Source organism: Astatotilapia calliptera, chromosome 15, assembly GCF_900246225.1.
Source record: "Astatotilapia calliptera chromosome 15, fAstCal1.2, whole genome shotgun sequence".
In the NCBI taxonomy this organism is placed as follows: Eukaryota; Metazoa; Chordata; class Actinopteri; order Cichliformes; family Cichlidae; genus Astatotilapia; species Astatotilapia calliptera.
The window spans coordinates 22,908,269-22,923,086 of record NC_039316.1 but is presented as its reverse complement, the minus strand read 5'-3'; the positions used below and the strand labels follow the sequence as shown (position 1 = coordinate 22,923,086).

General features: G+C 40.6%; 1 protein-coding gene across 1 annotated transcript in view; it reads left to right on the top strand.

Moving 5' to 3' along the window:
• Nucleotides 1–1,947: 1,947 nt before the first annotated feature.
• Nucleotides 1,948–14,818, top strand: part of tnfrsf21 (tumor necrosis factor receptor superfamily, member 21) — a 94,413-nt gene continuing 81,542 nt past the window's right edge. The window contains exon 1 of the mRNA XM_026142404.1: nucleotides 1,948–2,324. Within this exon, the coding sequence (XP_025998189.1) occupies nucleotides 2,289–2,324 (36 nt within the window). The 5' untranslated portion in view covers nucleotides 1,948–2,288. The remainder of the gene's footprint in view (nucleotides 2,325–14,818) is intronic.

Genomic DNA, 14,818 nt, shown 5'->3' with positions numbered 1-14,818 from the left:
TTCACATTTGTAACCAGATATTTACATACACTTTAGGGAGAAAACATAAAACATTTTTACTGTACAACATCAATTTAGAGTAAACTTTTGTTTTAGATAAATATCGAAATATCTTTTGAATTAGTTAAATGTCAGAATAAAGAGAGACAGAGCTGTCTATTTTTTATCACTTTGATCAAATTTAGGAGTACATATACACTAAGTTTGTTAATGTCATGGTCCTGCGACCATGACTCAGTGACTTTATGTTTATGTACTTATTGTTATTACTTTCATTATTATTCATGGCTGTTTTGGGATGGTTTGTGTTTGGGATTTTAGACACTGGGTTCTGGGTTTGTGCTCCCTCTGTTGGTCCCTGGTGTTAGTGTTCCCCTGTCTCGTCAGGTTAATCAGGTCCAGCTGTTTCCCCCATCTGTGTGTGATTTCCCAGTGTCTCTTTGTGTATTTATAACGTGTGATTTCCTCTGCTCCTCGTCGCGTCGTCTGTATTCCTACCTGTGTTCCTACCTGGTGTAATCCTCTGCGTGTTCTCCCTGCTGTTCTCCCTTGATGTTCAGGTTTGCCACTCCTCTGTGTAGTTTATCCCAGTTTAGTTTCGTCCTTAGTTCTGTTTGCCATCTCCACTTTGTGTTTGTTATTAACAATAAATCACCCTCACATCTGAATAAGTGCTGCATTTTGGGTCCTCCTTCCACTTTCCACACGGCCGCTGCCCCGGACCGTGACAGTTAATTAATAAGAAAACTCCAGACGATTCCATTCTGAGCTGAAGAAGCTTCTGATAGGTTAGTAGAGTCCATGTGAGTAAATTGGTGGCACACCTGTGGATGCATATAAGGCAAAACACAGAGCCTGTTTCTTTGACATGGGGAAATCAAGAGATTTCAACCAAAACACCAGGAAAAGAACTGTGGAGCTCCATAAGTGTGGCTCAATTTTGAATACAATTTGGTGCTATTTGCAATTAAGAAATACAGATAGTTTCTCTCTTTACTCTTAAAGTTAACAAATATGTTTTTTATATTTATCAATCTAAAAAAATAAACATTTAGTCTGATTTGATGTTACAATTAAAAAAGTGTTTGTGTTTTGATCTGAAGAGTACATAACATAAATATGTGGTTTCAACTGTATATTTGATGATTGTCAGCACAAAGAGGGAGAGAGAGTAACAGAGAGGGAGATGGAGAATGAGGACAGAACAGAGCAGGTGAGACATACATGTTAGTCAAATGGTTCTTTACCAAAAGTATCACCGTATCATAGGTCCTCATGTATCTCGTACCTAGTGTTTCTTTTTAGGTTTGCTATTTTTCAAATTCTATATTTATTAAGTTATGCAGGCTTGTATGCACAACAAGGCTAAATAATTATACAAACTTTTCTCAATCTAAATAGTGTACTTTGGTAGAATTAAAAAGTGCAGGTCTATGATGATTTTTAGTGCTACTATCATCTAGTTCTGATTCTGATTCTGTCTTGGTTAAATCCTAAGTAGTCCTGATTTTGAACTGTTGTAGTCCTGTTTTAATTCCGGATCAGTTTAGGGGTCTGGTTGAATTGGGGTTTAGACCTCGTGTCTTGATACAGCCCCGATTTTGTTCTGCCTTGCTGCTTAATTAAAAAACTAGTTTAAGGTGTCCTGCACATGTGATATATATTTTTCCCTATAAGAAGTCATTCTTTTTTGAACCAAACTCAAAACAGAGCCTATTAATCTTTCAGTCATTTCTAAAAAAAAAAAAAAAAAAAAAAAAAAATCCCACATGCATACTACCCTTTAGGGCTAAACCCCGGGTGTTTCAAATGTCTTCCACTGCAACCCCTGTTTTCCTAACCAGAAGCGGGGTTCAATACACGTGCACGACTCATTCGTGACTGGGATTGGCCGACAGCCCTTCGCTAAGTCCCGCCTCTCGCTTTACGTCAGCAGTGTCTGTGGAGGACTGCAAGAGCGGACGGAGAGCCGCACTGCACGCTGACAAGCCAGGACAGGGCGAGGCGGCGGTCCCGGTGTATGCCCCCCATCCATCATCGCTATGGGAATTACCACAGCGTTGTCTGTGAAGCAGACCCTCACCTCGCATCTAAAACCGGTTCACCTGGAGACACAGACTATAAAACACTGCAGTGGAGACTGTCGCTGCTCAGAGCCGGGCTCAGCTTCTCTCCTCCGGTAAACTGAGGAGGACGATGATGATGATGATGACTAACATCTATAGATGAGAAGTCTTTCTCAAGCCGTCACCTTGGACCTCTGCTCGACCTTCATCTGTATACTCTAAATGAGGACCATGCCTGCCATGTGTGTATCCGCAGTGGTGAGTACATCCCATTTCAATTCACCTCCGTGCATGTTTTTCTTTCTTTCTAAGTACTGCTCTAGCAGGTTCTTCATTTAAAGGGCCAGTGCCTGTTTTTTTGCCCCCTGCTCTGATTCAGCTTAAAATGAATTATCCAAATTTCTTTAAGAGTTGACACGTGAAGAATTTATTTCGTTATTTTTTCACTCATTTATTATTTTTTCAGTTCAACGTTTGAAAACTGTGTCACGAGTCTCAGTCAGTGGAAAGATGGAGAAAGAAATGCCACTCAACAGTCTGTTGTTTAGCCCTGTTGCACTGCGAACAATTAAAACGTCAGTCAGCGGAGTTTAAACTGATAGGTTTTTGTCACAGCTGATAAAGAATATGGCTCTAGATATTTAAACACACAAACAAATAATTAAATAATTTAAAACTGTAAAAAAAAAAGTAATGGTTGTTTTACAAATGTTTTACAATTCCACTTGATTTTCATTTTAAAAAGTCAAAGTATTATTATTATTATTATTATTATTATTATTATTATTATTATTATGATGGCCATCACTCAAGTTTTAGGGATGGGTGAGCTGATGTTTTCATGCATTTTAATATAGTTAGTGTCATCATTCCAGCCTTCGGGCAGATGAGACTGTGCCTTTGTCTCCTCCCAGTCATGTTGACATGTGCTAAAAAAGAGTGAAGTGTTTCCCTCAGTAGACATCATACTTATTTCATCAGGGCAATTTTATGGAGTTCATAGCTTCGTGCTTGGTGTATTTCTAGCGTTTAAAAAAATAATTTATTTGAAAAAAAAAGCTTTTGCCATGATTATATATTATATTTGATTTTTATTTTCAAACGATTTAAAGCTTTAAACCCCTGCTTTACTGCAGTGGTTAATGCATGTGACTAAGGGGTAATAACAATTTAACATCTCCACTAGGAGTTTCAAACAAGCAATTAAAAAGTACCATCTGCTATGATCTACTGCAATGCAATATAAAAGGTTTGGAGCATGCTGGCAGGACTAACACACAATTTATACTTAACACTACTGCATGGCTACACCTCTTTGCAAGGGTCTGTCTGTGTGATGTTAATGGTGTCATCTAATTATCTCCATAAGAACTGATTTGTGTGGACCTTACACGTGTTAGGCTACAAACACTGTCAGCTGCATTCTGTCTATTATATATCTATTTATGCATTTTTTTAAAAAAAGTGTCCCAACAAAAGTGAGATCAGGTTTAGTTCGAGTTGTTGCATGAAACTTTAGTTGTTGCTTTGAATTTGCCAGTTGCCTGTGTCATGTCATGTTGCCTGTTGGAAAACAGACAGACAACTGCTAGGGTAATGGCATGTTTTACAATGTATTGCATTAGACTAGTCTGCAATGGATGATGTAAAGTACAGATACAACTTCAAATCCTGGGTTTGGTCATTAATAAACATGCTCAGGTTTTGGGTTTCACTTTTAAGCTTTTATGCTTTTTTTTCTTCTTTACAACATATTTTAAAATAAGACCACAGCCAATGTAAAAGTAAAATCTCTAAAATGTATAAAAAGTAAAGCCAATGCAAAGTGCCTTAAACACGTTTTCTGTTTATTGGCCACCAAGGTTTGATGCTTAGCAAAAAACTTGCAATGGAATCTTATAGAAGTCTATAGGAAAATGGCTTTCTGCCTTTATCCATGGAAACACTTTCCTACTTAACTTATGGGCTCAGTAAATTGTGCATTTATGACACGCCCCTTTCTCATCACATCTAGTTTCAAAAGACCAGGATGTGAAAACTGTGAAAACACTCAGCCTGATGCTTCAAAACATGAGATTATAAATCATTGTCCAATAGTGAATGATATCACAAGAAATTCACCTTGTATGATACCAGAGACAGTTTAAGAGAGAGGCATGGCATGTGAAAAGTCAGACATTAGCAAAGATGGCAGTGACATACAAAAAAATAAATAAACACTTTTAATTATGTAATTTTCCATTTTGTTCTGCGGTGATGTTAAATGGAATCCAGCCATTAATAATATCATGACAACTAATTAACTTCCTTGAGCAGTTATTTTGAAGCATTTTCTAAATTAACTAGTGGCCATCCACCAGCTCCCAGAGAAGAGTTGTGTAAACAAGTCGTGTGTGAATATTATTCACACTCACCTTTTTTTAATGCAGTACAGACTGCGTGTTTTCACAGGATGAATTTGTGGAATTAATGTTTTTGGATCATACTTGATTTTTCAGATTGTTTGGACGCAAAAAACAGATCTGACCAATGAGAACATTTGGTGCGCTCGTAGTTCAAACGTACATTGGTACTGAACATACAACGATATATAAATAGTTAAATATTACTATTTTACATCAGAGCCGAGATCAGATAGAATCAGTTAGAACCTGTTGTGGTCCCAACTCTGTCACGAAAAGCTTAAACTGACCCACTGACATCCTAAAATATGCACAAAAGTGTTATAGCTTTAACTCATGGATCAAACCATGAACTTCTCCCTGGTGCTGCCTTCTTGTGAGAATTGGATGAACCATGAATCTCTGTTTTTTTTTCTTTTTCAGGACCGGCTCATCATCACTTTACATTTTTTCACAGTGCATTTTTCGAGGACAAATTTTTCTAAACACTCAATGCTGCTGATGTTTCTATATGTTACCCAACAAATTTGCATCCAAAATTTCGGGATTCTGTGACATTTTTTCACTAGGTGGCCTTTAGGGTTCAGCTTTAGTAGGGTTAGGGATAGACTGAGAAACGAGAACAAATTCTGTTTGTGTATGCCAACTAAAAAATCCATACTTCAATTGGCATTAATAGCATCCCCAGGCTTCTACCTTTCTACCTATAAAACCCGGAGAGCAGTCAAATGGTGGAAGTGGAAGCTAAATTGGCTAGTCATTCATATGTATATTAGGTCGTTACCTAGGAGTTCTGGAGGGAGGGGAGTGGGGGTGAGTGATTGAGGGGGTGGGGGAGTGGAGTGTTTCAGTTTGCCATCTTAGGGAGAAATCAACACATGTCCTTTGTATGTCCTTTGTTGCTGACATTTATTGATGAAAACTGTACAAAAAACCAACCATTTGTACACATATTTACAAATAATGATAAAAAGTGAGTGAGTACATTTCAACATTTTCAGCAATCACTCACAATCCTGGCACTGCCACGGTATCTGTCGTCTGCATTTACCACATGTGTACCTGTAGCAGTGAACACATCGCACAGTGGCCTGATTTTTTTTGCATCTGTGTACTTGGATTTTAGGTCGCAAGCCACCCAAAACTTGATCCCAAACTTGTCAGGTTTACTTGCAATATACTGCAGGAAACAGCACCGAGTCTTTGATGGGAAAAGCTGTTCATCAACGGTGATATGTAGACCAGGGTTGTAGCACGGGATGCAGTTGGTGACAAATGATCCCCACACACTGGAAATTGCAGCGAACTTATCAGTCTTTGCTCGATCACTGCGGGTGGACTTGTCATCAAAGCGTAGGTGTTGCATGATGTCTTGGAAGCGGTTTCGTGCCATAGTTCCAATTATCTGTGGGTTTCCCAGGTTTGCTGACCAGCAGTCATTTACCGATGGAACCCTGTAAACCCCCCGCAAGATGACAATTGCAATAAATGCCATTAGTTCAGGGAGGTCCATGAACCAATGAACATGCACTGCACTTAGCCTAATCCTTCATTGAAGAATCTTCATTGAAGAATCCTCTCCAAGGAAAGAAAATTCATCGCCCTGAAGAATCCTCTGGTGTACGGACCTCCTCTCCAAGGAAAGAAAATTCAGAGAAGACTCACTACTCAGCAGGCGTTGGAAATGATCCTGACGGAAGTCGACCCTTGTGACTCGGATGGAGAAGACCTAGCAGTTCAGCCGGATTCGGACTCAGAGCTGTCTGATCAGTCTTCCGGTTAGTTTCATTTCATGTTATTTCCTTTTTCATTTCAAACAAGTAAGTGGATGTAGTTAGTAAGTAAGATATTTCAGACATTATTCTGATACAGAGGAGGAGATACTGGAATTATAATTAGTATCTATGCATGCATTTGTGATTTTGTTTGACCTTCCCATTTTGCTCACAATTTGAATTTGTTCACACTGCAGATGAGGAGACTGCTTCTCCACCGAAAAAGAGAGCTTGTTTGGGGACTGAGACAGCGAAAGATGGCACAGTGTGGCGTGAAGAACATGTGGGGACCCGTCTCCCTTTCACCCCAATAGAACCGTACGCTGCAGATGGAGAGCCAACGGCTAAGGCCAGGAGAAGTATCTCGAGTCGCCTTCAGAGCTTCCTGTGTTTCGTCACTCTTGACATGCTTTGTAGCATTCAAGAATGGACTATTCAACATGCACAGCAAACGGAGCATGTTCATTGGTTCATGGACCTCCCTGAACTAATGGCATTTATTGCAATTGTGATCTTGCGGGGGGTTTGCAGGCTTCCATCTGTAAATGACTGCTGGTCAGCAAACCTGGGAAACCCACAGATAATTGGAATTATGGCACGAAACCGCTTCCAAAACATCATGCAACACCTACGCTTTGATGACAAGTCCACCCGCTGTGATCGAGCAAAGACTGACAAGTTTGCTGCAATTTCCAGTGTGTGGGGATCATTTGTCACCAACTGCATCACGTGCTACAACCCTGGTCTACATATCACCATTGATGAACAGCTTTTCCCATCAAAGACTCGGTGCTGTTTCCTGCAGTATATTGCAAGTAAACCTGACAAGTTTGGGATCAAGTTTTGGGTGGCTTGCGACCTAAAATCCAAGTACATTTGCAATGTCTTCCCATATCTTGGCAAGGACCCCAGTCGTCCCACTGGGGAGAGACTTTCTGAAAATGTAGTAATGAGGCTGATGGAACCATTCCTAGACAAGGGCAGAAATGTTACCACGGACAATTTCTTCACATCGCTTTCACTTGCGCAAAAACTTCTTGGACGGAAAACCACCATCCTCGGCACAGTCAACAAGATTCACAGGGAAATTCCTCAATCCACTAGACAGACAGATCGCAATGAATTCACCACTCAGGTATGCCACTCCACACCGAGCCCTGGAAAAAGGGCCACGTGTCAGGTCAAACACAGATGCAAAAAAAATCAGGCCACTGTGCGATGTGTTCACTGCTACAGGTACACATGTGGTAAATGCAGACGACAGATACCGTGGCAGTGCCAGGATTGTGAGTGATTGCTGAAAATGTTGAAATGTACTCACTCACTTTTTATCATTATTTGTAAATATGTGTACAAATGGTTGGTTTTTTGTACTGTTTTCATCAATAAATGTCAGCAACAAAGGACATACAAAGGACATGTGTTGATTTCTCCCTAAGATGGCAAACTGAAACACTCCACTCACAGTTGGTGACAAATGATCCCCACACACTGGAAATTGCAGCAAACTTGTCAGTCTTTGCTCGATCACAGCGGGTGGACTTGTCATCAAAGCGTAGGTGTTGCATGATGTTTTGGAAGCGGTTTCGTGCCATAATTCCAATTATCTGTGGGTTTCCCAGGTTTGCTGACCAGCAGTCATTTACAGATGGAAGCCTGGTAACCCCCCGCAAGATGACAATTGCAATAAATGCCATTAGTTCAGGGAGGTCCATGAACCAATGAACATGCTCCATGCACCACTCAGCAGGCCATTTGTAAATATGTGTACAAATGGTTGTTTTTTTGTACTGTTTTTATCAATAAATCTCAGCAACAAAGGACATACACCCATGTGTGTTGATTTCTCCCTAAGATGGCAAACTGAAACACTCCAAGTTGGTGACTTTTGGAGATTTGTTTCCCTGGATGATTGAGAATGCATCAAGATGAAACACAAAAGGAAGCTCACCGCTTTTAGCAGCTCCCCCACCCCCTCAATCACTCACCCCCACTCCCCTCCCTCCAGAATTCCTAGGTAACGACCTAATATACATATGAATGACTCCAGCATTTGACTGACTGCTCTCCAGCTTTTAAAGGTAGAAACGCAAAATGATGACTCCGCGGGGGTCTAAGGTAGAAAACCAAAATGACTGCTCTCCGGGGGTCTAAGTGTTAAAATATGAAATGACAGATGGCCATCTTTCCCTGAGCTTGCCTAGTTCTGTCGGCGGTTTCTTCCTGTTAAAAGGGAGTTTTTCTTTCCCACTGTTGAAAAGTGCTTGCTCGTAGGGGATTGTATGATTGTTGGGAGTCTTTACCCTACAATATAAAACGCTTTGAGGCAAGTGTTGCTGTGATTTGGCACTATTTGAATGTCTAAAAGAGTAACCCATTTTATTAATTTAATAAGACAGACTACAGTCAATCAATAGCAACATAAAAAAACTACATCACTTAATTTATTGACTGCATCCATCAATTTTTTATTTAAATTATTAGATTAGTGCTTACTGATTAGTGCTAATGACATAAAATCATCGGTACTGCTGAATGGCGACCCCAGCTAATGGCATATTTCAGTACTGTTTAACCTCAAACACTCTAAAAAACCCCAAATATTCTTGCAACACTTGAAAACAAACACAATGAGCTCATCAGGCAGTCCTGCCATTATTCACTCATTAGCAATAAACTCAATAAGCATCTACAGGAATAATCATTGCTGCCTATTGTGAGTGATATGTTCAGCGCGACTGAATCCAAACAGAGTCTCTTTCTCCCAGTGAGCAGTGACACGAGGATATGCAGCAACAGGTGCTGGGTAAATGTGTGTGTGTGTTCGCTGGTTAATAAGACCATGTGCAGGTGCAAGCATGTGTGTTTGTGCTCACTGTTTGTTTGCTAGTGTGTGTCTATCCATGCATGTTTGCTCATGTGCATTACTTAAATTTGGATAGTAGTTACAGTCTAATGTTGTCTGCCACAAACATCCTACCCATGTAGTGTATGCACGCACCTTGTTACATAACAGTTTCAAGCACACACACACAAAACACGCACAACATCCTAAACAGTAACTGATTGTTTCTGTCATGACCGACTGTGTGCAGTTAATGAAGTCATTTATTAAAATGAGTCATGTATTTCTATTATGTAAAAAAAATGCGAGGTTGATGCATGGAAAACTTCTCACCGACAGTCCACTTCCTGTTCTGTGGTAATCCTTGTAAGCACTAATCATAAGTCTTGTCACAGGATGTGTTCACGTTGTGTAGCACAGCTGCAGTAGCTTCAGATCACAAGTCTCGAAGACAGTCACTATGCCTCTGACGGGGTGAAAGCGGTCACACGTTGCATATTTTACCTGCATGTTTTTGACCATTGGTGGGATGTGTAAAAGCATTTAAATGTGCTTCTGTCTGTCTGGGGTGGCTGTAGCTCAGGTGGTAGAGCAGGTCAGCTATTAACTGGAAGGTTGGGAGTTCAATTCTTGAGCAAGATACTAACCCCATGTTGCCCTCCGATGCATCCATTGGAGTACGAGTGTTAGATAGTGAGCACTTACAGCTTAGAAAAAGTGAATGAATTAGTTGTATTGAGTGCTCAGACAGAGTAGAAAAGCGCTATATAAGAACCAGTCCATTTTGCACATATTTCAGGTCAGTGGGTTCATTTGGAATTTGTGTAATTTGGAATTTGCCATATTTATTTCAGCATAAATATTTAAGCCTTAATTTAAAGTCTTGCATAGAGCATTGCAAAGTCCAGTACTGTATTGATTTTGGGAAATACATTAGAATGAATAGCTATGACTCAACAGTTTTGCCTCAGCATCCACAAAAGCATTTACTCACAAAGCACTTCTAGTATCCAGTAAATCTTTGAACTTGAACTAGTGCAGCACTCACGGTTAATGGAAACCTTATATGGGATTGTTTTTTCAATAAACCTAAGTTAGGAACCACTGGTTACTAAAAGTAACCAACTGTCAATTTCTAGGGATAAAAAATGTAACTATCGCAGGGACAAAAAATGCAGTTTCTCTACTGGCGAGGAAGTGAGTCAGTCCCTATAGACTCCTATGCTAAAATGCCTGGCTTTTTAGAACAGTGATTAACAGTGATTAGCCTGGTACAAACAATTGTCTTGAGGGCTTTACATATCAAGAACATCACCTTTCAGATGCAAACGTCTTGTGTAACAGATCAAACACCACACCAAAAGCCTTGTGTTTTTGGAAAAATTCATCTTTGTTGAGCATGTTAAGGCAAGGCAAGTTTATTTGTATAGCACAATTCAACAACAAGGTGATTCAAAGTGCTTTACAGAGACATTAGAAACAAAAACAAATAAAAAGCATGATTTAAAATTGATTAAAACAAGCAAACAAACAAACTAATTAACAAACAAACAAAACAGTATATAAAATCAAAACAGATAAAATCAGAACAATAGATAAAATCAGTAGTTAAATGTAAGTTTTGAAATTTAAGCTTAAAAGTGTGGATTTGGTGCTTTATTCAAATGCAGCTGAGAATAGGTGAGTCTTCAACCTGGATTTAAATAAACTGAGTGTTTCAGCTGATCTGAGGCTTTCTGGGAGTTTGTTCCAGATATAAGGAGCATAAAAGCTGAATGCAGCTTCTCCGTGTCTGGTTCTGACTCTGGGAACTGATAAAAGACCGGATCCAGACGACCTGAGGGATCTGGAAGGTTCATACTGGGTCAGGAGGTCACTGATGTATTTTGGTCCTAAACCATTCAGAGCTTTATAGACCAGCATCAGAACTTTAAAGTCCATCCTCTGACGGACAGGCAGCCAGTGTAAAGACCTCAGAGCTGGACTGATGTGGTCCACTTTTTTGGTCTTAGTGAGGACGCAAGCAGCAGAGTTCTGAATGAGCTGTAGTTGTCTGACTGATTTTTTTTAGGTAGACCTGTAAAGATGCTGTTACAGTAGTCAAGCCTACTAAAGATGAATGCATGGACTAGTTTTTCCAGGTCCTGTTGGGACATCAGATCTTTTATCCTTGAAATGTTCTTGAGGTGATAGTAAGCTGACTTTGTTATTGTCTTAATGTGTTTTTCTAAGTTTAGGTCTGCATCCATCACTACACCCAAATTTCTCGCCTGGTTTGTGGTTTTTAGGTGTATAGATTGAAGTTCTCTGGTGACCTGTAATCGTTTTTCTTTGGCGCCAAAGACTATTACCTCAGTTTTGTTTTTGTTTAGCTGGAGAAAATTGTGGCACAGCCAGTCATTAATTTCCTCAATGCATTTACCAAGAGCCTGTACAGGGCCTTGGTCTCCTGGTGACATTGTGATATATATTTGTGTGTCATCTGCATAGCTGTGGTAGTTTATTTTGTTGTTCTTTATAATCTGTGCCAGTGGGAGCATGTAAATGTTAAACAGAAGGGGTCCCAAGATGGAACCTTAGGGAACTCCACATGTGATACTTGTCTGCTCAGATGTGAAGTTACCTATTGATACAAAGTATTTCCTGTTTTCTAAGTATGTTTTGAACCAGTTTAGTACAGTTCCTGAAAGACCTGCCCAGTTCTCCAGTCGTTTGAGTAATATGTTGTGGTCAACTGTATCAAATACTGCACTGAGATCCAGTAAAACTAGGACTGACATTTTTCCACTGTCTGTATTCAGACATATGTCATTAAACACTTTGGTCAGAGCGGTTTCAGTGCTGTGATTCTGTCTAAAACCTGACTGGAAGGCATCATAGCAGTTATTCTGTTTTAAGAAGTAATTGAGCTGTTGAGAAACTGCTTTTTCAATGATCTTACTTAAAAATGGGAGATTTGAGATCGGCCTGTAGTTGTTCATTTGTGTCTTGTCAAGATTGTCCTTTTTCAGTATAGGTTTTATTACAGCAGTTTTTAGTGGTTCTGGAAACACGCCTGATATTAATTAAAGAAAAGTTGGCGATCTGTAACAGGTCTGACTCCAAAGTCTTTGAGACCTTTTTGAAAAAACTTGTTGGCAGGACATCTAAACAGCAGGAGGAGGAGTTCAGTTGACCTAAGATGTCCTCCAGGTCTTTGCTGTTAATAGGGTGAAACTGTTTCATGGTGTTTAAACAGTTTTTCGGTGGACACAGTACATATTCTGGATCTGCTGTTGATGTACCAATTGCTTGTCTAATTTTTTGGATTTTTTCTGTGAAGAATTTGGCAAAGTCATTGCAGGCCATGGTCAAATGAAGTTCAGCTGCCACTGACACAGGAGGGTTTGTTAGCCTGTCAACTGTAGAAAATAAGACCCGAGCATTATGGCTGTTTTTAGTGATGATGTCAGAGAAGTAGGACCTCCTTGCACTCCTCAGTTGTAAATTATAATTGTGAAGTTTCTCTTTATAGATGTCATAATGAACCTGGAGGTTTGTTTTTCTCCATCTGCGCTCAGCTTTCCTACACTCTCTTTTTTCATTTTTTACCAGTGTGGAGTTTCTCCATGGAGACTTTTTCCTTCCAGAGATAACCTTCACCTTAATGGGAGCAATAGTGTCCATTACATTTAACATTTTAGCATTGAAGCTATTGATGAGCTCATTGACTGACCCTCTGGACAGGTCAGGTGTTAATGGGAAGACCTGGTTAAAAATTGCACTACTGTGTTCAGTTATACACCGTTTTGTGATCACTGTTGTTGATATATTTATGTGGGCTGAGATTTTACTTTCAAAGAAAACACAGTAATGATCAGACACGCCCACATCAGACACAGTAACCTTTGAAATGCTCAGGTCCTTGGATATCAGTAGGTCAAGAGTGTGTCCTCTATTATGTGTGGCCTCTGTTACATGCTGAGTCAGCCCAAAGTTGCCCAGAGTGTTACTCAGGTCTTTAGTCCCTTTGTCCTGAGGGTTGTCCACATGGATGTTAAAATCCCCAACAATAATTACACAGTCGAAATCAACACAGATCACAGACAGCAGTTCACTGAGGTCATTAAAAAAAGTCTGTGCAGTATTTGGGAGGCCTGTAAACATTAAGAAACACAACTTTGGATGGGGCCTTCAGCTGTAAAGCCACATATTCAAAAGACTGAAAACTTCCAGGAGATAGCTGCTTACATTGAAATGATTCATTAAATAAGACAGCGATCCCCCCTCCTCTCCTGCTCACCCTGGCCTCACTGATAAAACTGTAGTTAGGAGGGGTCGTCTCGATGAGAACAGCTCCACTGTTACTTTGGTCCAACCAAGTTTCAGTTAAAAACATAAAATCAAGGCTGTGCTCAGTGATTAAATCATTAATTAAAAATGTTTTCCCAGCTACAGATCTAACGTTTAATAAAGCCAACTTAAGTGTTTTAGAGGTATTACTTCCCCCTCGTGTTTGGGAACAGTCTGTGGCACACAAGGTATGTTTACTATGTTTAAAGATCTTTTAGAGTGCAGCTCTCTGTGTTTTGACCAGGCCACATGTCTCCTTCTGTCACCTAAAAGTACAGAGATTTTAAAACCTTCTAGTAAACAGGGTCCCAGCTTCTCCTGGGAAAAGTCACCACTGCCATAATCCTCGCAGCCCGGACCCTCCACACATCACACATCAGACTTCGGAGACAGAGCATGAAGGTGGTAAGGAGGAACTAAGGGGGGCGAGGCTGAGCAATGTGACTTCGATTGCTCTGTTGACGGTGGGGCTCGATGGCGAACCTTTGGCCGCTCTGGTGGGGGGTTTATAGGGGACAAAAAGGGATTGGGCCGGGGGGTAGATCTGAGCCCAGCATTGACCCACTCCATCATCTCCTCAGTGAATTTCAGGTGTGGGGAGGAGGGAGAAAGGGAGGGGGAGGAGGGTGATGGGCGTGATGGCCTGTCAGGGGTTTGGGGGACTGGGGAAGATCGTGGTCCCTGGTCCTGGTCCTGGTCGTTGGTGTTGTTGAGAGAGTTGGAGGCAAATAGGGACCCCTCTTCTTGCCTCAGATGTCTCTCCTTTCTGAGGCTCTTCCCGGGTGGGGGCAGATGGAGCTCCTCCTCAAGGTTTCTGCTGGGCTTTGTCTGTTCTTGGAGTACTGTTTGTTCCTCTTTATGAGATAACTCCTCGTTTATCTCAGCCTTGGCACCAAGCACAGATGGATGACGTATGGAATAAAACAAGTTGGAGGTGAACAGTTTCACCCCTGACTTGTTAAAATTAAATCCATTTGCTTTAAACAGATGCCTGCGTTCCCAAAAAATAAAGTTGTTGATGAGAGTGGTCAGTACATGCTGATATAAGCCATTTATTCAGTGTAAATAACCTGCTGAATCTCTCGTCTCCTCCTCTGACGGGTGGTACAGGTCCACTGATGAATACAGCTGCATTCAGAGAGTTTACAGTATTTAGTAATCCAGTAAAGTCCCGTTTCAGAACCTCCGACTGTTGTTTGGACACATCGTTTGACCCTGTATGCAGAACAATGTTTGTCACAGTTGGATATTCATCTGCAATTTGAAGAATTCTCTCCTTCAGGTTGTTGACCATATCCTTAGGAAAGCAGAGGACTTTAGTGTTCTTACCGCACATCCTTTGTACATCTTTACGGCAGAGTCACCCACAATCAGAGTTTCAGGCCTAGCCTTTAGCTT